General features: G+C 40.6%; 1 protein-coding gene across 1 annotated transcript in view; it reads right to left on the reverse strand.

Annotated features, from left to right (window-relative positions):
* GLDC (glycine decarboxylase) overlaps positions 1–18,442 on the reverse strand; it is a 98,636-nt gene that overhangs the window by 56,600 nt on the left and 23,594 nt on the right. Inside the window, exons 4-9 of the mRNA XM_082657590.1 lie at positions 14,217–14,381; positions 9,558–9,635; positions 8,419–8,566; positions 7,529–7,725; positions 5,875–5,971; positions 227–332 (exon numbers count right to left, since the gene is read on the reverse strand). Of these exons, the coding sequence (XP_082513716.1) occupies positions 227–332; positions 5,875–5,971; positions 7,529–7,725; positions 8,419–8,566; positions 9,558–9,635; positions 14,217–14,381 (791 nt within the window). The remainder of the gene's footprint in view (positions 1–226; positions 333–5,874; positions 5,972–7,528; positions 7,726–8,418; positions 8,567–9,557; positions 9,636–14,216; positions 14,382–18,442) is intronic.

Raw genomic sequence — 18,442 nt, forward strand, 5'->3', positions numbered from 1 at the left:
GTGTTCATTCTTCTTGTGTATGGGGTGCGGGGACTGAGGAAGAGCTCACTATATTAAATATATTAACACTCAGTCTGTCATAGATGTTGAAAATATTATCCCTAGGTTTTTATTTGACTTTTAATTTTGCATGTAGTATTAGACATGCAGTGAGTTTTCAATTTTATTTACTCACATGTATCGGTCTTGTTATAACCAAAAGTTTTAAAACAGAAAACTGACTCACCTTCAGACAAAATCAAAGTGGCATTATGTACCCTCCTAGCAATATGTTCCAGCCCGTGGGACCCATGGTAGATTGCAAACATTGCAGCCATATTCGCCAAGAGAGCCTAAAACGACAAAGAGCTTTTAAAGAATCATGTTCAACAATGTGATATCAGGAAGATGATTAGTGGGAGGGACTGTTGTTCTGACTTGAGATGCCAAAACTAAAAGCAGGTACAAAGCAAAATGATCAGACTCCCTGCCTTCTCTATGATAGCTGGAGAACATTTATAACCTGCCCAACCATCTGAGGGGTAAATACAGCATCCAAGACACCCTAGCGTCACTATACTAAACCTTTGAATGTGACCATTAGTAAGGCGCTCCATCCATGCAACATAATCATACCATAAAGGGGAAGATCAGGCTGTCATCAGACATGGAGATGCAATACTTAATGTTGGAAGATAGTGGAACAACAAAGACCTCAGGGGAAAACGGTGAGATCTAAGAATTTTATGCTCAATAATACAGTTCTTCAAGGATAAAAGCAAGAAAAATTTTCAAACACACAAGAAGTCAGGGAGTATAATTCTCTTGAAGCCTTAAATAAAACACTAGAAACTGAATTTCAGCCAACCAAGAGGTGAATGGTGAATCTATGCAAAGGACCACCAAAGATGAAAATGCAGGACGCAGGGGAATAAAACCAAAATGAGTTGGCAGGAGATATATTAGGAAGGGAAAACCAAAACCTACTGGCTTATTCCCTGCTGACAGTAAGGTCACTTTCTCAAGTAAAGATATCTCTCCTGACCGTTGATTGAAGTTTCACAAAAATATTTACAGGGAAGTGTGTATCCTAGTGTGACAGAGAATAGGAAAGAATGGCACTAGAATCTCTCAGAGACTCAGGGATGGAATCCAGCATAGGGAGCAAGGAAGGGACCACTGTCATGGCATCTTGGGTCAGGGAGGAGGATAAAAAAAGGATGGCAAGGGTCAGAAACCAAAATGAGGGCCAATGTGGGGGAAAATCATGGAGGGCCACCTCCTGTCTCTCCTCTCTCTCGCCCTATCCCTCACCTGCTTTTCCACCCTATATCCTACCAACCAGCAGCCTTCTAACCATGCAATATCACCCTAGGTAACTGACCCAAACTCTAATCTCAGCCTCCTCATCACCTGCTTAGTCCATTCAATTCTCCCACAGCCCCTCCCATCTCATTGGTCCAGCACCATGGTTTCTATGAGTTTCCAGTCCCACTAAAGTGACTTTTGTCCTAATGTACTAGGTCAGCAGTTCAAGGTCCACCTTCATGTTCAATCATCCCAAGGTGGAAAGGGGCACATTACAGAACAGAAACACTACTCAGATAAGAAATACAGTGCTTTAAAGTTGGATGATGTTCAATATCAGATCTATTTTGTTAGGTACACATTTCCTCTGTGAGGCTGTTAGAAGGAATCTCTCTGGGATCACTGCAAAAATGCCAGAAAGTGAAATCAGAGTCAATAAAGAAAATAAGGAGAAGAAGACATCAGAGAACACTGCAGTAGACTTTCTTGGACCAAGTGCCAGAGAGGGTACAGACACTCTTGTGGACTCTGTATAACAATTAGAAATAAATACGGAAGAACCACAACACATTATAGCTACGGAGAGGGCATGTCTGAAGTAAAACATCCATAATATAGTGTATCATGGCTCATGGCTATGCTGCCTGGGAATAAAAACTCAGGCCTGATGTTCACAGAATGCTCTGGAAGCCTCCCATCACAGAAGCTTTGTGGAGGTTGATTCATGTCACTTTTTAAACTAGAGATCATTCTTTCTACAAACAGGAGACTGTATCAACCAACTGACCAACAAATTAATGAAAAGTACGAAGTCACTTTTAGAAATCCTGGTAAGGCATTAGAGTATCAAAGGAAGTTCAGAGAAACAGAGAGACCAAGAAGATTCAAATTTCTTTGATAATCTGACAAACAACATAATTAGGATACTTAAAGTAATCAAAAGTGAGTCATGGGGACTTCCCTAGTGGCGCAGTGGCTAAGAATCCGCCTGCCAATGCAGGGGACACGAGTTTGAGCCCTGGTCCAGCAAGATCCCACAAGCCCGTGCACCACAACTACTGAGCCCATGCTCTAGAGCCCGCAAGCCACAACTACTGAGCCCACGTGCCACAACTACTGAAGCCCACGCACCTAGAGCCCGTGCTCCGCAACGAGAAGCCACCACAATGAAAAGCCCATGTGCCGCAACAAAGAGTAGCCCCTGCTCGCCCCAACTAGAGAAAGCCCACGTGCAGCAATGAAGACCCAACGCAGCCAAAAATAAATAAATAAAATAAATTTATTTTTTAAAAAAAGTGAATCATGAAAGGATGCTCAAAATCATTAGTTATTAGGTAATTGCAAATCAATTCCACAGTGAGAGATCACTTCACACCCACTAGGACAGCTATAACCAAAAAGAGGAACAGTAACAAGTACAGGTGAAAATGTAGAGAAATTACAACCCTCATATATTGGTGGAGGGAATGTAAAATGGTGCAGCCACTTCAGAAAAGAGTCTGGAAGTTCCTCAAATAGTTCAACATAGAGTTACCAATGACCCAGAAATTCTATTTCTAGGAATATACCCAAGAGAACTGAAAATATATGTCCCCACAAAAACTTATACACAAATGTGCATAGCAGCCTTATTCAAAGTACCCCAAAGTGGAAGCAACCTAAATGCCCATCAATTGATGAATGGATTAACAAAATATGATATATCCATACAATGGGGTATTCTTCAGCCGTAAAAAAGAATGAAGTATTGATTCCTGATACTGTAGGGGTTCCAAACAGGCCTCCCTAAGATCTGCCACTTTAGCACGTGGATTATTTTGAGTTCAGGCAATGGAGACCTTCTGGGCTCAAGAGAAACTACTGCTCCTCCCTTAACTGCCCAGAAGAATTTAAATTGAGGATTTTTCCCAGAAAAGGAGTTATTACCGAAGATAAATTTTATCTAAGTGGCCCCATCTATATGGCAGAACAAACAACTAATTACCAGACATCTTGTTCTTCTTCTTATCATCCAGTGAATGGCCCTCCCATGCTTGGAAGCACCTGGCCCCTATCCTATTCCTTAGCCCAGGATGACATGTATAACCTTATTTACTTTTCTGTCCTTTAACCTCTCATGTATGTGGGGTCTCTGAGCCTCTCATATATGTGGGGATCCTGTATGTATGTATAAAATGTCATTTTCTCATGTTAATCTGTCTCATATCAATTTAATTCTTAGACCAGCTAGAAGAACCTAGAAGGTTAGACGAAAAAAATTTTTTTTCCTTCCCAATTCTACAACGTGGATGAACCTTGAAAACATTATCTCAAATGAAAGAAACCAGGCACAAAAGGCCACATATTGTATGATCTCATTTATATGAAATATCCAGAATAGGCAGATCCATAGAGACAGAAAGGAGATAAGTGGTCACCAGGGGCTGAAGGGAGGCGAGAAGGATAGGAACTGACTGCTTAATGGGAACAAGTTTCTTTTAGGGGTGATAAAAATATCCAGAAATGAAATGCTGGTGATGGTTACCCAACTTTGTGAAAATACTATCAACCATTGAACGGTGTACTTTAAATGGGTGAATTATATGTAGAGTTAAATCTCAATAAGAGAGCTAATGAAATGTAAATTATACATCAATACCCCTGGACTTCAGAAAAAGCTAATGAAAGCCTGTGGTGGAAGTTGAGAAATAAGAGAATATAAAGAAGAAGATATGATGCAAATTCAGACACCTGTAGAAATGTCACAAGTTTACAGAAAGATTTTTTTTAAAGAATTCAGTAATGCGTTTTCAGAGATTAAAAAAAAAAAAAAGTTCTCGGGGCTTCCCTGGTGGCGCAGTGGTTGAGAGTCTGCCTGCCGATGCAGGGGACGCGGGTTCGTGCCCGGGTCCAGGAGGATCCCCCATTCCGTGAAGCAGCTGGGCCCATGAGCCATGGCCACTGAGCCTGCGCATCCGGAGCCTGTGCTCCACAACGGGAAAGGCCACAACAGTGAGAGGCCTGCATAACGCAAAAAAAAAAAAAAAAAAAAAAAAAAAAAAAAAAATTTCTGCACCATCAGTGATGCAAAACTAAGAGAAGTCAAGTGTGGACCCTACAACACTCAAGAGGAATGGGGCAGCCTTGAGAAGAACATGGAAGAGGTGCTACAAGAAGAAGGCTGGAGTAATGACACAGAGTGCTCAAGGAACAGCTTAAAAAATATCAGTCATCTCCGAACAAAAGAGAATAATTATAGGCCTACAAAGAAAATGACACTGGCGTCACAAGCAATTGTTTCATGCAACCAGTTATGAGAAGAAACACGTGAGATGAAATAGACGATGGAGAGTTAGAAAATCTCCAGAATAAGAAAATGAAAATCAGAGAAGACAGGGTATGACTATCTCTAGGGCAAACATCATTTTATTCATTGCTGAAAAACAGAGACCTCTTATGATCCAAGTTAAATAATGAAATATCAGCTATCCATGAACTGGAAGGAAAAAAGAAGTAGGAATGTAACTTTTGCTCATTGTAGAATGCCCAAGTTAACCTGGAAAATTAATTCAAACCTTGAAGCAGAAAGCCCTTAGTGCACTTACGATCAGAAAGACATGTTCTGGAAGAACATGAGCAGAAAGCAGCAGAGGAAGGGAAGATATGTAAGCAGGGAATTCAACAAATGAAGGGTAAACTACAGAAAGTAAAGGCATCACATAAAGATCAATTTGCTGTCAACAGAGGACAAGCTTGTGACAACTGGCTTCTTCCTGCAATACTAGAGGAGCTCTTCCCTGAAAAGCAGCCGCCTCCCTGAGACAAAAAGAATAATACAGGAAAACCAACTGAGGAAACTATTTCAACCACCAATGGATATGGAGCAAACTATAAGCAGACCTTATCATCTACTCCCTCCCTGGAGAGGCTTTCTAAAAGCTGGCGGTGGTGCTGTGAGCCAATGCTCTGAGAGGAAGAACACTGCACTGCCTACTGGGGTATCTGTGAGATCTCTCCCTTTCCCTGACCCCGAATGGAAGAGAACCGAGAATGCATTATATGCTCAGGAGTGGTCCTCCACCTGATCCTAGGAACTGGCTGGATGTCAGAAAACACTGCTCCCTCTAACCTGAGACATTGGGCAACATTCAGGTAACTCCTCCTCTTTTGTCCCATACATTTCAGAAATGTCTCTCATGAGTTCCCAGTAAGAGTATCCCATGGCCACCACCGGCTGGCCAATCTGGACTATCCCCTCAGTACAGTCACCTCAAGCACCTTCACCTTGCCTTCCTCACACTAACCTGGAGGGCCTCCATCTCAGCTCTAAGAGGAGGTGCCCCAGTCACCACCCATAATGGACCTGCCCTGTGGCCAAGAATGCCAGAGACCCTAACAGGTGAAGGGTGTGCATACATGGAACCACACTAAAATACATTGTATTGGCGTTCTGACAAGACCACAAGGCTTCTCTACCAACAAGATCTTGACATTTTTGGTGTGCACACTGCTCCGTGGATGAATGAAGCAACAACTCAGTAAATGAACAAGTAGCTCATTGCTGTAGACTGTAAGACATTCAGTGAGCAGGTCAGGTATGTGATCTACCTGAGCTGTACAGATGTTGCTGGTAGCCTTGTCTCTCCGGATGTGTTGCTCCCTGGTTTGAAGAGCAAGACGATACACTTCTTTTCCACTGGCATCTCTGGACCAAGAATAAAACATCCGGTTAGTACAGATCATCATAGCACCAGGAGTTGCCATAAACAGAACTGCTTCTTTCCTTCCCACCTTTAAGTGAATTCAGCAAAGTTACTTAGGTGCAAGGCCATAAAGAAACAATTTCCAAACCATCTTCTTCTAAAGGGGACTGTTAATTTTCAGTTTGTACTTTGAGGATTTGAGGCACTGAGATATATACAATAAGCTGGGAACTTTAAAAGAAAATTTTCCAGGAATCACCCAGCCTAATAAAATGATGGTGATTGAGGATTAAACTTCACTCTGAGCTTCTTGGCAGACTCAGAGAAAAGGGAAATACCCGACAAAGGAAACAGAATTTCTATACTAGAAATCTAAAGCAACTATATGGCTATAAACAAAGGATGTTAACAACCTAACTCTTGTCTCTAATAAAATTTCTCCTTTCTTAATACAATTAAAAATCTAGATAACCACAAAGATTCAGCAGTCTTAGCCTTTATTTCATCAAACTCTCAGGTCCACTTTCCAGAAAGGTAAGAAGTTCAATACAAAAATCAGAAGATGATAACTGATATATGAAACTCTTTTAAATTAGAAAACCCTCTGTCACATCTCATCTGTTGAAGAGACATCATTGAAAGAAAATGTAATGTAAGAATACTTAAAGAAACTATTATTTTTTACATTAAAAAGCAAAGTGCCTTTTGCCATCATGTGACAAAGTGTAAGTATTTCAGAACTTCTCATCACTGGCACATCATTCACTAATTCAGACTCTTCACTTACATTAATAGCCCAGCTTTATGAAAGGTCAAAAACAATATGCTAAAGTTCCACAGTAATAATCACGGCATTCATCTCAATTCTCAACCCGAGGATTTTCATCAATGAGAAGCACTCAAGGAAGTACATTTGGAAATTACTCAAATGGCCAAAGGGCAGGCCTCTAGGAAATAAAGTGTAGGTCACACCCAATGTGTGCATGGTAATCTCTTATTGCACTTGTCTTTACATAGCCATGTGGCATGTTAATACTTTTGAGAAAGAAACTAGTTAGATATAAAACACACTTAAAATATTTGGTCTCTCAAGACTTTCATCAATCTAAAATTCATTTCTATGACTTCAATACAAATATGCTATAAATTGTAAACATACTTTTCCAAATATGCACAAATTCATGGCATTCGAGAAGAGGTACATGGCATTTGAGAAAGGCCAGGTATGGGATAATGGGGGGGGTGTGTGTGTGTGTATGGGATAATGGGATGTGTGTGTGTGTGTGTGTGCGTGTGTGTGTGTGTGTGTGTGTGTGTGTGTGTTGGGATGGGGTTGGGGAGTAGGTAGGGCATTGATACCCCAAACATTCATACCCCAAATACATTCTCTCTTCTGACTCTATGTTTACATTTCCTTAATCGACCCAAAATGGCCCAGTTAAATTCGACCCAAAATGGCCCAGTTAAATTCAAAGAGAAATCAACAACTTTTGTGATCAAGAGAAGGAGCAGGAAAACCCATAACCACAATAAAAGGGAAGAAACATGAGCTGCTTTACCTTGTTACCCCCACCATTCTTCCAGGCATCATCCTCACCAAACTTTCTCTGACAGCAAAAAAGGCTGCATGTGGTCCGCCATAGCCCAGAGGCACCCCAAATCTCTGTGAGCTGCCCAGGGCAACGTCCACCCCAAATTCTCCGGGAGGCCTCAGGATACACAGAGCTAGAAGGTCAGTAGCACAGCAGGCCAAGCTCTAGAAAGGAAACAAGAGAAAATGGACAAGGTTGTGACCTTCCCTGAGACCAGTGGAAGGATAGCAAATTATCTCCATTATAGGCAGACTGGCAGAGTTGGTTCCGTATCCTGTGAAATTTATTTACTCATTCATTCATTTAAAATATTTACTGAGTGCCTACTATGTGCCAGGAACCAGTGAAGAAAACAAACTTGAAAAAAGGAGGTTGGAAGGAGGCAGTTTTACCTTACCAAGTGATAAAGGTGTGGAAATTAAAACATACCAAAAAGAGAAACAATAATAGGGCTTCTCTGGTGGTGCAGTGGTTAAGAATCCACCTGCCAATGCAGGGGACATGGGTTCAGCCCTGGTCCAGGAAGATCCCATATGCCTCAGAGCAGCTAAGCCTGTGTACCACAACTACTGAGCCTGTGCTCTAGAGCCGGCGAGCCACAACTACTGAAGCCTGCATGCCTAGAGCCTGTGCTCCGCACAAGAGAAGCCACCGCAACGAGAAGCCCTTGCACCGCAACGAAGAGTAGCTCCCGCTCACCGCAACTAGAGAAAGCCCGCGCGCAGCAACGAAGCCCCAACGCAGCCAAAAAGAAATTAAACAAACTTTTTTAAAAAATCATGCTAAAAAGAGTAACAATAATAATTCAAAATTGAGACACACCTCCATGGACCCCCCACAAGGAGAGGTTTGCCTACCCCAGCCTGATGGGCTCTCTCCACGAGCTCCGTGAAGTCTTCCACCTTCCCCTCGGTGTCTGGGTACTGGAACAGCGCTCCACTGACATCTTTTCCACTGAAGTCCATTTCATGGGGTAACTTCAGCTCAATGAGGACTCCGGCATACCTGAAAAGACAGAAGACAAAGAACCACCATGCTTTTGGTTTACAGGGAAAGTCAAATCATCTACAGTTTCTTTTCCACGTTAGAGCATGCGTATTCTGTGTCCTTCCTCAGTGCCCCCACCCCCTACCCTATCCCAACACGCACACACCCCCATCCCACACCCAGCCCTTCAGTGGTAACTGTGCTTCACACCAACCCACCTGCAGCCACTGTTAGCACCTCCCCTCCCACTTTCCTGTCAGAACCTGTGCCTGCGACAAGAGCAGAAACATACCTTCCTAGGGCTAAACAACCACTACCTGCAACTACACAGCCATTGCCACTTTGACCTTGGATAGGTCTTAGGTGAGTGGAAAACCTCAGTAAGACAGGGAAGAAGACCTTCCTTAGGTTCCTGAAACTATCTAATTCCTATCATATGTCAGAAAACCACTTCTGAAGGAATGGTGGTATGGGATTGGGGGAAAGGCTTTTACAAGGAGAAAGTAAATAAACACACCCACATGCGGTAGTTGTGCTGTGTCTGTTTTATCTGATTACAGCACTTAAAAAATATAATCTGCTTTCAGCTACATCATACTAAACTAGGTATTATGTGGATTCCCTATGGGCCATGTTTGCAGGAATATATACAAAATCAGAACAGTTGTGTGAGAGTTCCATTTTTACCCTGTGCTTTTCAAACTTTTCAAAACACTGTTGAAACTATTTTAATATTAATTTTCTTTTTTGTAAAAAAGAACACAAAACAATGTGTTCTTTTTGTAAAATATAAAGCAAAGGTGACCAAATCCACTGTGTATTTTTTCCTGAATTCTGACACATCTTACTCACCAGTGAGGTCATGGGAAGAAAGTGGGAGGGAAAGTAAAATTCAATAACCCCAGCTTAAACCAGGTTCAACTCCAGTCAGTTTGGAAATTAGAGGAAGAAACAGCAGAGATGAGCATAATATTATCCCTGAGTTCAAAATACAAATAAAATTAATTACTTGGCTCGAGTCTGGACGACAGCTATTGTCTGTGAGTGGCAACGAGGGTCAACAAAAAACTTCCTCCTCTTGTTGTATCTGTTGAAAAGAAAAATCCCAATTCGAACATGAACATTAAAGAAATCAGAGTATCGTCTAAGAATGCAAAGCAAAGATGGTACTTAAGGAAAGTCTGAGCATAGGATAAAAAATAATGAGTCATTAATAACTAACAGTGACATTTCCTGATTAGAATTTCACTGAAATCCAATTCCCATTCTAACCCCATTTAGCAAAATCAATCTTAAACTGGTTTAAATTTTTAAAAATATGCTATGAGGTAAAGAAGATGTGGCACATATATACAATGGAATATTACTCAGCCATAAAAAGAAACGAAATTGAGTTATTTGTAGTGAGGTGGATGGACCTAGAGTCTGTCATACAGAGTAAAGTAAGTCAGAAAGAGAAAAACAAATACCGTATGCTAACATATATATATGGAATCTAAGGGGAAAAAAAGGTCATGAAGAACCTAGGGGCAAGATGGGAATAAAGACACAGACCTACTAGAAAACGGACTTGAGGATATGGGGAGGGGGAAGGGTGAGCTGTGACAAAGTGAGAGAGAGGCATGGACATATATACACTATCAAACGGAAAACAGATAGCTAGTGGGAAGCAGCAGCACAGCACAGGGAGATCAGCTCGGTGCTTTGTGACCACCTAGAGGGGTGGGATAGGGAGGGTGGGAGGGACACGCAAGAGGGAAGAGATATGGGAACATATGTATATGTATAACTGATTCACTTTGTTATAAAGCAGAAACTAACACACCATTGTAAAGCAATTATACTCCAATAAAGATGTTAAATATATATATATATATATACTATGAGGAAAAAGAAAGAAAAGGGTAGTGATTAGGTGCGAGTAGGAACAAAAAACTAAGTCTTCTAGATAAAATCATCTGAGAAGTTTATTGCCAAAGGAGCATTTAGAGATTATCTAAACCGAGTGTCCTCATTCAAAGGAAGCAGAGAACAACTCAGATAGGTTGTGATACGTGCAGGTGCCACACAGCTATGGAAGGAACTGCGTTGGGTCTAAGACCCAAATTCAGGAAGTTCTCTAACAGTCCATAGTTTCAGGAAACAAAACTGATGGGGATGCAGAACATTTTGTGTATCACAAGCGCATCTGGGTAAAAAGAAATGAGTGGAGGATACAAGTATATTGTATAAAAAGGAAGATCCACACGACCAGTTAACAGCAAGTTTCTCAATGGAATGCGACTGAGAAACAGCAAGGTTTACTTGTCATTATATCCTTCTCTACTATTTGAAATTTTCCACTATGAACAGGTATTATTCTTATAATAAGCATAAATTCAATAGAGTAGGTAGAGTTGGGAGATACAAAATTAACTGTCCAATACACAAAGCCTTTCAAAGTCTATATCTAAATAACTCTGGAGAGAAGAGCTATCTAAGCCTAAATGACCTCGGATGGAAACAAAAACACTGCTATTGAAGAAAACATTTCCTAAAGATAAGAAACACAAGGTTGCTTCTCAAGGGTAAAATTAAATGCAGGATGGAAGGTATGAGAATTAAGAGAGAGGAAGCAAATCCAGCACTTGCAGAGCGTGCGTTGCCCAGTGACTCTATTAAGCTCAGGAGAGAACCCCTGACCCATCAACTACAAAGGTCTCAGCTTCTGGGCTTCCCTGGTGGCGCAGTGGTTGAGAGTCCGCCTGCCGATGCAGGGGACAGGGGTGACACGGGTTCGTGCCCCGGCCCGGGAAGATCCCACATGCCGTGGAGTGGCTAGGCCCGTGAGCCATGGCCGCTGAGCCTGCGCGTGAGATGAAAGCTTTTACTCAGAAAAAGGGGACGGAGGTGGGGGATGGGAGAGCAGCGAGAAGGTGGATGAGGAAGAGAGAAGGTGAAAAGAAGTGAAAAGCTTAGACTAGGAACGGCATTCTCCCCCCACCCCCTTGCTGTCCCTACGATAACAGGAAGAAGAGCCTGAACCTACCCCAGGGACTGCTTGGGAAGCAGAAGGGCCTGGAACTTAGAGGTCTCCATATCTGCCCAGTGAGTTCGAGGTTCACAACTGCAACACTGTGATTTATAGGAAGTAAATATTTGGTCATTCAGATGACCAAGATATATTTCTCATATATATTTGGTCTTTGTCCACAGTTCCTGGCTCACAGCTCCCAAAAACCACTGGAATTTTCTAAGTGTGAAAAGTGATCAAGGTGTCATTTGTAATGTTAATGAGGTGACTTTTGCATCCCACAGAGGAATGAGGGCTGGTTGCTAAAGGAGCCAACCGTGTGATTAGAGGGTTGGAACTTTCAGTTCTACACCCTGAGCTCCAGGGAAGGAAGAGGGGCTGGAGGCTGAATCAATTGCCAATGGCCAAGATTTAATCACTCGTGTCTATGTAGTGAAGCCTCCATAAAAAACCCAAAGGGTAGGATTTGGAGAGCTTCTGGACTGGTGAACATGAGATTTGGGAAGAATGGGGATCTCTGAGGGAGCATGGAAGCTCTGACCCTTTCAACATACCCAGCCCTATGCATCCCTTCTGCCTGGCTGTTCCTTGATAATAAACTGGTTCTAGTAAGTAAAATGTTTCTCTGAGTTCTGTGCGCTGCTCTGAGGAGGGGGTCATGAAAATTCCAGTCGATTGAATACAGGTAACAACCTGTACTTGAGAATGGCACCCTGAGCTGGAGGGGGTTGTTGGACACCAGCAGATGTTTGTTCATTTGTTTTCAGGTGTGAGAGGAACCCTCCTCCCTGACTGGAATTGGTACCAGAATCCATTTAACCACCCCTCAAGTCTGTGGAAGCCAAGAAAGAGACTTACATGGGCATTCAGAGTGTAAACAAAGAATGTTACCCACCAGTTCCACAAGGATCAAACCATTAGCCACTGCAGTCAACCCAGTCAGTCGACTAGGGCCAGCCCCCCAAAACCTCAGACAGACACATCATCAATGTGGGCAGATTTCCCTACCAGATGACCATCTACATGAGAATTCTACCTGGAGGGAAGGTAAACTCAAATGTATTCTCGAGGCAATGAACAAAAGAAGGTGAGGAGCTGAAGAATGATTATCAACTAAATACTAACCAAAGTTAACCATGACCCAGCAATTCTACTTCTAGAAATGCATCCTCAGGAAATAATCAGAACTTCTGACAAAGATCTATCCTACAGATGCACAAAAATACCATTAATAACAGTGAAAAATGGGAATAAACAATGTATAACAATAGAGGTGAGGTTACATAAATTATGGTACTTCCATGCAAATGAATATTGCTATGTAGCCAATAAAAGCCACAGTTTAGAAAGCTGACTAAAGAAATGGGGAAATGTTCACAAAATATTGTTAAATAGAAAAAGAAAAGCTATAAAACATTAAATACAACCTGAGAAGAATATTCTTCATAAAACAGGGTGATGCTTATTTACATATTACATTGCAGATTGCTAGTTCCTACCCAATATCCATTCTCCCTGTCACCCATAGTAACAGAACCCCAATATGTAGGAGGCAGCAATGTGCCCATCTGAAAAAAACTGCATTTCCACAGGTCACTTGTAGGTAGGGGTGGTCAATGAAGCATAAGTAAATTGTTGAGTGGAGGCTTCCAAAACACTATTTAAAGAGAGCTTATTTCGCTAGAAGTACCTTTTACTTCTTCCTGAATGCAGGCGTCATGGCTAGAGCTCCAGCAGTCATCTTGTGACCAGGAGGGCTGTGGACGGGACTGTTGTCTGCCATTGCAGTAAACAAAAAATGTTGCCCGCCATCCCAGTTCTACAAGGATCAAGCCATTAGCCACTGCAGCTGCCCACTGATGGTGCACCCTGAGAGGAACTCAGGATGGAAAAAAACAGGAAGTATTATTTGCTTTGGAGACTGGCCCAAGATAGTTAAGATGCATTTCTAAGGAATAATTTCAATGAGCCCAAACTCTTGCATCTTCCCGTATATTGAAAAGCACTAACATTAACCTGAGATGTCTGTTCTTTGTGATTAGCAGTAATCTTTTAATGTTCAACTGCATGGTTTTTTCCCAGCAAAAACCTCCTACATGTTCTGGCTCCTCCCTGACCTCTTCAGAGCAGTTCCTCAGAGCTGTGTGAGAGACTGTCTCCGGGGCTCTCATCCTTAGTAAGATCCCCAAATAAAACTTAACTTGCAACTTTTAGGTTATATGCTTTTCTTCAGTCCACAGGATGAAAGCCTCGTACTAACGATGGTAAAGAGAGAGGGGCATTGGTCCTTGATACTATCTCGGAGTTGCTGTAACATTCCTGAACTTAACATCATGTATGTGAAGAGCAAAACGTCTTTCTTACATAATGTTAAACAATAAACAGCAGTGGCTTTTTAAATGCACTATATTTCACATCTGTTTGTTACCTCAACTAACTGGTATAATGATACTGATACAACATATCTCATAGACACAAATGTGTGTGTGTGTGATACACAGAAAGAGGGGGCGGGGAAGAGAAAGAGAGAGAGAGAGGGAAAGAGGGACAAAGTCACTGGGCACTGACCAGAGCAGGGAAACCCCCACCTGCACAGCAGTTGTGAGACTGGAAGATGTCCCTCCCCCTGAGGGAATCTCATGCTGGGCCTCTCACCTGTGGCAGAGCTGCATTGCCTCTGCAGCCGCGGTGGCCTCATCCAGCAGGGATGCATTAGCCATGTCCATGCCTGTGATGTCACACACCATGGTCTGGTAATTGAGTAAACTCTCCAGTCTCCCCTGAGATACCTCTGGCTGGTACGGAGTATACTGGGTGATCCTGTAAGGGACCCAAAACACTATGTCCAAACTGTGAATCCACTATTCAGAAAAAGCTCATGAAATACCTTCATTTTAGAATTCAGTATCTGAAAATTAAGTTTGCCTCTCTTGAGAATCATATAATACAACAATAAGCTTCCTTTTTGTCTTTTGTAAGGAAACTCAGCATTAAATCATAGTAACAATATTATCCTTTGGGGATAATCAGTACTTACTTTTCTATCCCTCTAAATTACTTAATCTTACATTTCTATTTTAATGATCTTATCATAAGTATGCTGTATTGTAAGTTGGCTCTTAAAATCCACTTGAGACTGTCTATGGTATTATAAACAGAATAAAAAAAAAGAAAAAAGCTCACCGCAACCATGGTTCACAATAGAAAAGTATCCAAGAATCTAATACCTAATACTCGAAACTTTTGGTTTTGGGGGAGAGGAGCTTTGTTTACACTGACCAGGAGTTCTATGTGCTCCTAAAAAATTAATAGAGGTCTATTTAAGAAGTGTTGGGAATTCCCCGGCGGTCCAGTGGTTGGGATTCCGCACTTTCACTGCCAAGGGCCCGGGTTCAATCCCTGGTCAGGGAACTAGGATCCCACAAGACACGTGGCATAGCCAAAAAAAAAAAAAAGAATTGTCACTATCCACTTATTAAAAGTCTATGGAAGTAAACTCCATACCTATCAAAATTCAAGAATACTAATGGTTAGAAGGCAGCATAGACATGAATGCTAACCTTAAAATCCTCCAGTTATTAGCCAAAAATGTGTCTTTAGGTATGAGAGTTAATCCACTTAGTGACTTCATCACTTTTTCATCCCTTCATTCATTCATTCATCCTACAAATATTTACTGCATGTCTACTAAGTGCCAAAAACTATGATTAGTTCTGGTGGCACATCATAAGCAAGATGGGTACCAGTCCCTGATCTCAAGGAAAATATATTGTAGTGGGGAAAAAAGAGATAAAAAATACATAAGATCATTTCAGAGTGATAAATATTTTAAAGAAAAGAAAATAAGAGGAGAGAGGGTGGCTGAGGACTTGGAAAGAGCTGCTATCTTTTCACCAAGAATCCATTACTGTACTACCAAAGTGTGTCAGATTGGGGTCTATGCTCCCACACGAGAGTAACGCTGTTTCATATCCCTATTGTTTTCGTTCTTCCAAGCCTGAAGAGTGTTAGGAAAAAAAATTTTTTTCAACCCCTTTTCCTTCCTCTCCTGATCTGGTAATCACATTCAGGATATTTCTACCTTTTATTTTCTTTTTTCTTTTCTGAAGGCTTTGAAATCAATGTCTTCTTACCTTTGAGGGGGAATAGAATGGGGGAGATTGCCTTACCAAGCAGTACAATGTCAAGACTTTTGAAATAATTTCCCTGAAACTTTCATTGGTATAGTTGTGTGTGTGTGTGTGTGTGTGTGTGTGTGTGTGTGTGTGTGTGTGTACAGCAGAGTATGTTTTTGCTTCAATTAATTCCTTGAACAGCCTGGCTTAGCAACTGTAAATCAGTTAGCCAAATTCTAAGCGAGTGGTGAACTGGAATAAATGAAGCACACAATACATAATGTAGACTAAGTAGAAAGGGAATCTAAGCAGAAATGGCACACAAAAGGCACAGGCAAGGGGCCACTGTGACCTCAGATCAGATAAGATCTTCATACACAGCATAGTCTGCCACCACAAAGACATATGCTTAGATAGCCTGGCTAACATGAACTTTTCATTTTACTCACAATCATTATTTGGCATACGGACAGACACACAGACTTATACACACACATATGCAAACAAGCATGCATATGTATCAGCTAGCCCATCCAAAGAATTCATCACAGTACTGAACAGAATGTTGAAAAATGTGCAACAAACTCTCTATTAAAAGGAAAATGATTAAATAAATTAGACAATATGCATATAATACTATGGATTGTGAAAATGATATGTAAAAATATTTTCTGACATAGAAGATGCTCATGATACATTAATTTAAAAAGTAAAATGTAAAATACTACAATCCTATTTGTAAAAACGTGAACCAAAATGTAAACAGTGATTTTCTCTGGGTGGCAAGATTAACCATAATTTTTACTTTCTTTTTATTATATGTTCTAAATTTTAAAGACATTGGCTACCATTTATTAACCATCTTCTGTGTGTCAGGAACATGTTTACAACCTTTTTTTGCTGATTATATGATGCATGCTCTTTGCAAAAAGTTGGAAAATTGAGATAACTACTGAGAAAATAAAATCACCCATAATCCCAGAAATCCAGGATAACAATAGTTAACATTTAGGTACATTTCTTTTCAGTCTTTTTTATTTTTCTTTTTCTGCTCATTTTTCTGTTGTGTTGTTTGCCCCTTTTCTTGTTAATTTGTGACTTTTCTATATACATTCTTTTTTTTCTCTAGCTTTACTGAAGTATGATTCACAAAACTGTGTATATTAAAAGTGTACAACATGATGTTTTGATATATGTATACTTTGTGAAATGACCACCACAATCAGGTTAATTAATTTCAGTCTCTTTTTGACATCACAATCATACTTATACTTCAAAGTAAGATGGTACTCTGTATAAAGTTGTGTCTCGATTTTTTTTGTTAACATTATTCCATGGACAATTTCTAATAACTTTAAATATTATTCAGAAATATGCATTTGATTGTTTTATGTTATTAAATCATTTATCATAATTTAACAAGTCCCCTCAAATTGAACATTAATTTTGGTTTTTAAATATTAGAAATAGCATAACAGTGAACATCCTTATCTTTGTATTATTTCCTTAGGATAAATCCCTAAATATGGAATTTCAAATCATAAGGTGTACAGTAATCAATTTCAAATCTTTCGGTACATATGCCATGTTTTTCTCTAGACAGTTCACACCATTCTGTATTCCTTTAAGTAATACAGTGATTCACAGGTTTCCCTGTATCTTCACCAATGCTAAGTATTAAGAAGCTCTGGGTGTCAACCTAAATTCTATAATTTATTACCTGTGAACTGGGACAAGTCACTAAACCTCTCCCTGACAATTTCTCTTGGCCATCAATGGAGATAACATCACCCATATCAGATATTATCTTAACACTCAAGTCCAATTAACATACATAAAGCATTTTGGAAATGGTTAAGTCCTTCCCAAATGCTGGTTGTTTTGAAAAGTTTTTATCCTCTGTTCCGGTCTTAGAAGATTTTTTTTAAACACTCATAGACTTCTCCCAAAGGATTTATTCATACTTCTATTCAGATATTATTAGATATTTCTACTTGGAAACAATTTCTTTCTGGAAATTCATCACATCCCATGTCAGCATCACACTCCCTATCCTTCCTCCAACCAGATCACCAAACAAGGTAGTTTCTTTTCTTAAATTCCTTCAAAGTTACCACTATCATGCCAATTCTCAAGGTAAAAAGTCCAGATTTTTTTAGGCCCAAATGATGACCAGTTGCCATTAGTCTTCCTTCCGACATCCTACATCCACCCCTTTGATGCCTTACTAGCCTAGCACAGTGCTTAAAATAGGAAATTATCTAATATTTCTGGTGCAAATGTATGTGTTTGACTTTCCTGCTCAAATGGGGATGGTTCCCCAGTTACCTGCAAGAAAAAGCCCCAAAGCTCCCAAACACAGTCCTTCATACCTGAGACCATGCTATTCCTTTGCTCACAGACTTTGGGATTTAATATTCCCCCTCCCTTGTTCAGCCTTTCTCTCCTTGCTCAAAGTCCAAGCTTAGGCTGATGCTAATTAGCACTGCTAAAAGGAGAGAGCTTTAAAACTTTTCCTACAAAGATGACAAATACATGATCCTACTTCTTTTACTTGTAAACTTCTTTTATAATCCACACTTTTTTTTTTTACACTAATAAACAGACATAAATGGTCTTAAAAATCATCTATTAATGGACATGGATTGGTGAGTCTCAAGCCTGGAGATACTAAATAAACCCTTGTTTCAGGAGAAAAATGCTAGCACAGGGCCTGCCATCCTGCATAAAAGGGTTTAGTTGCCCCAGGCAAAACAGCGATCAAGA

The sequence above is a fragment of the Grampus griseus genome (genome assembly GCF_964374135.1).
Source record: "Grampus griseus genome assembly, chromosome: 6".
Taxonomy (NCBI): domain Eukaryota; kingdom Metazoa; phylum Chordata; class Mammalia; order Artiodactyla; family Delphinidae; genus Grampus; species Grampus griseus.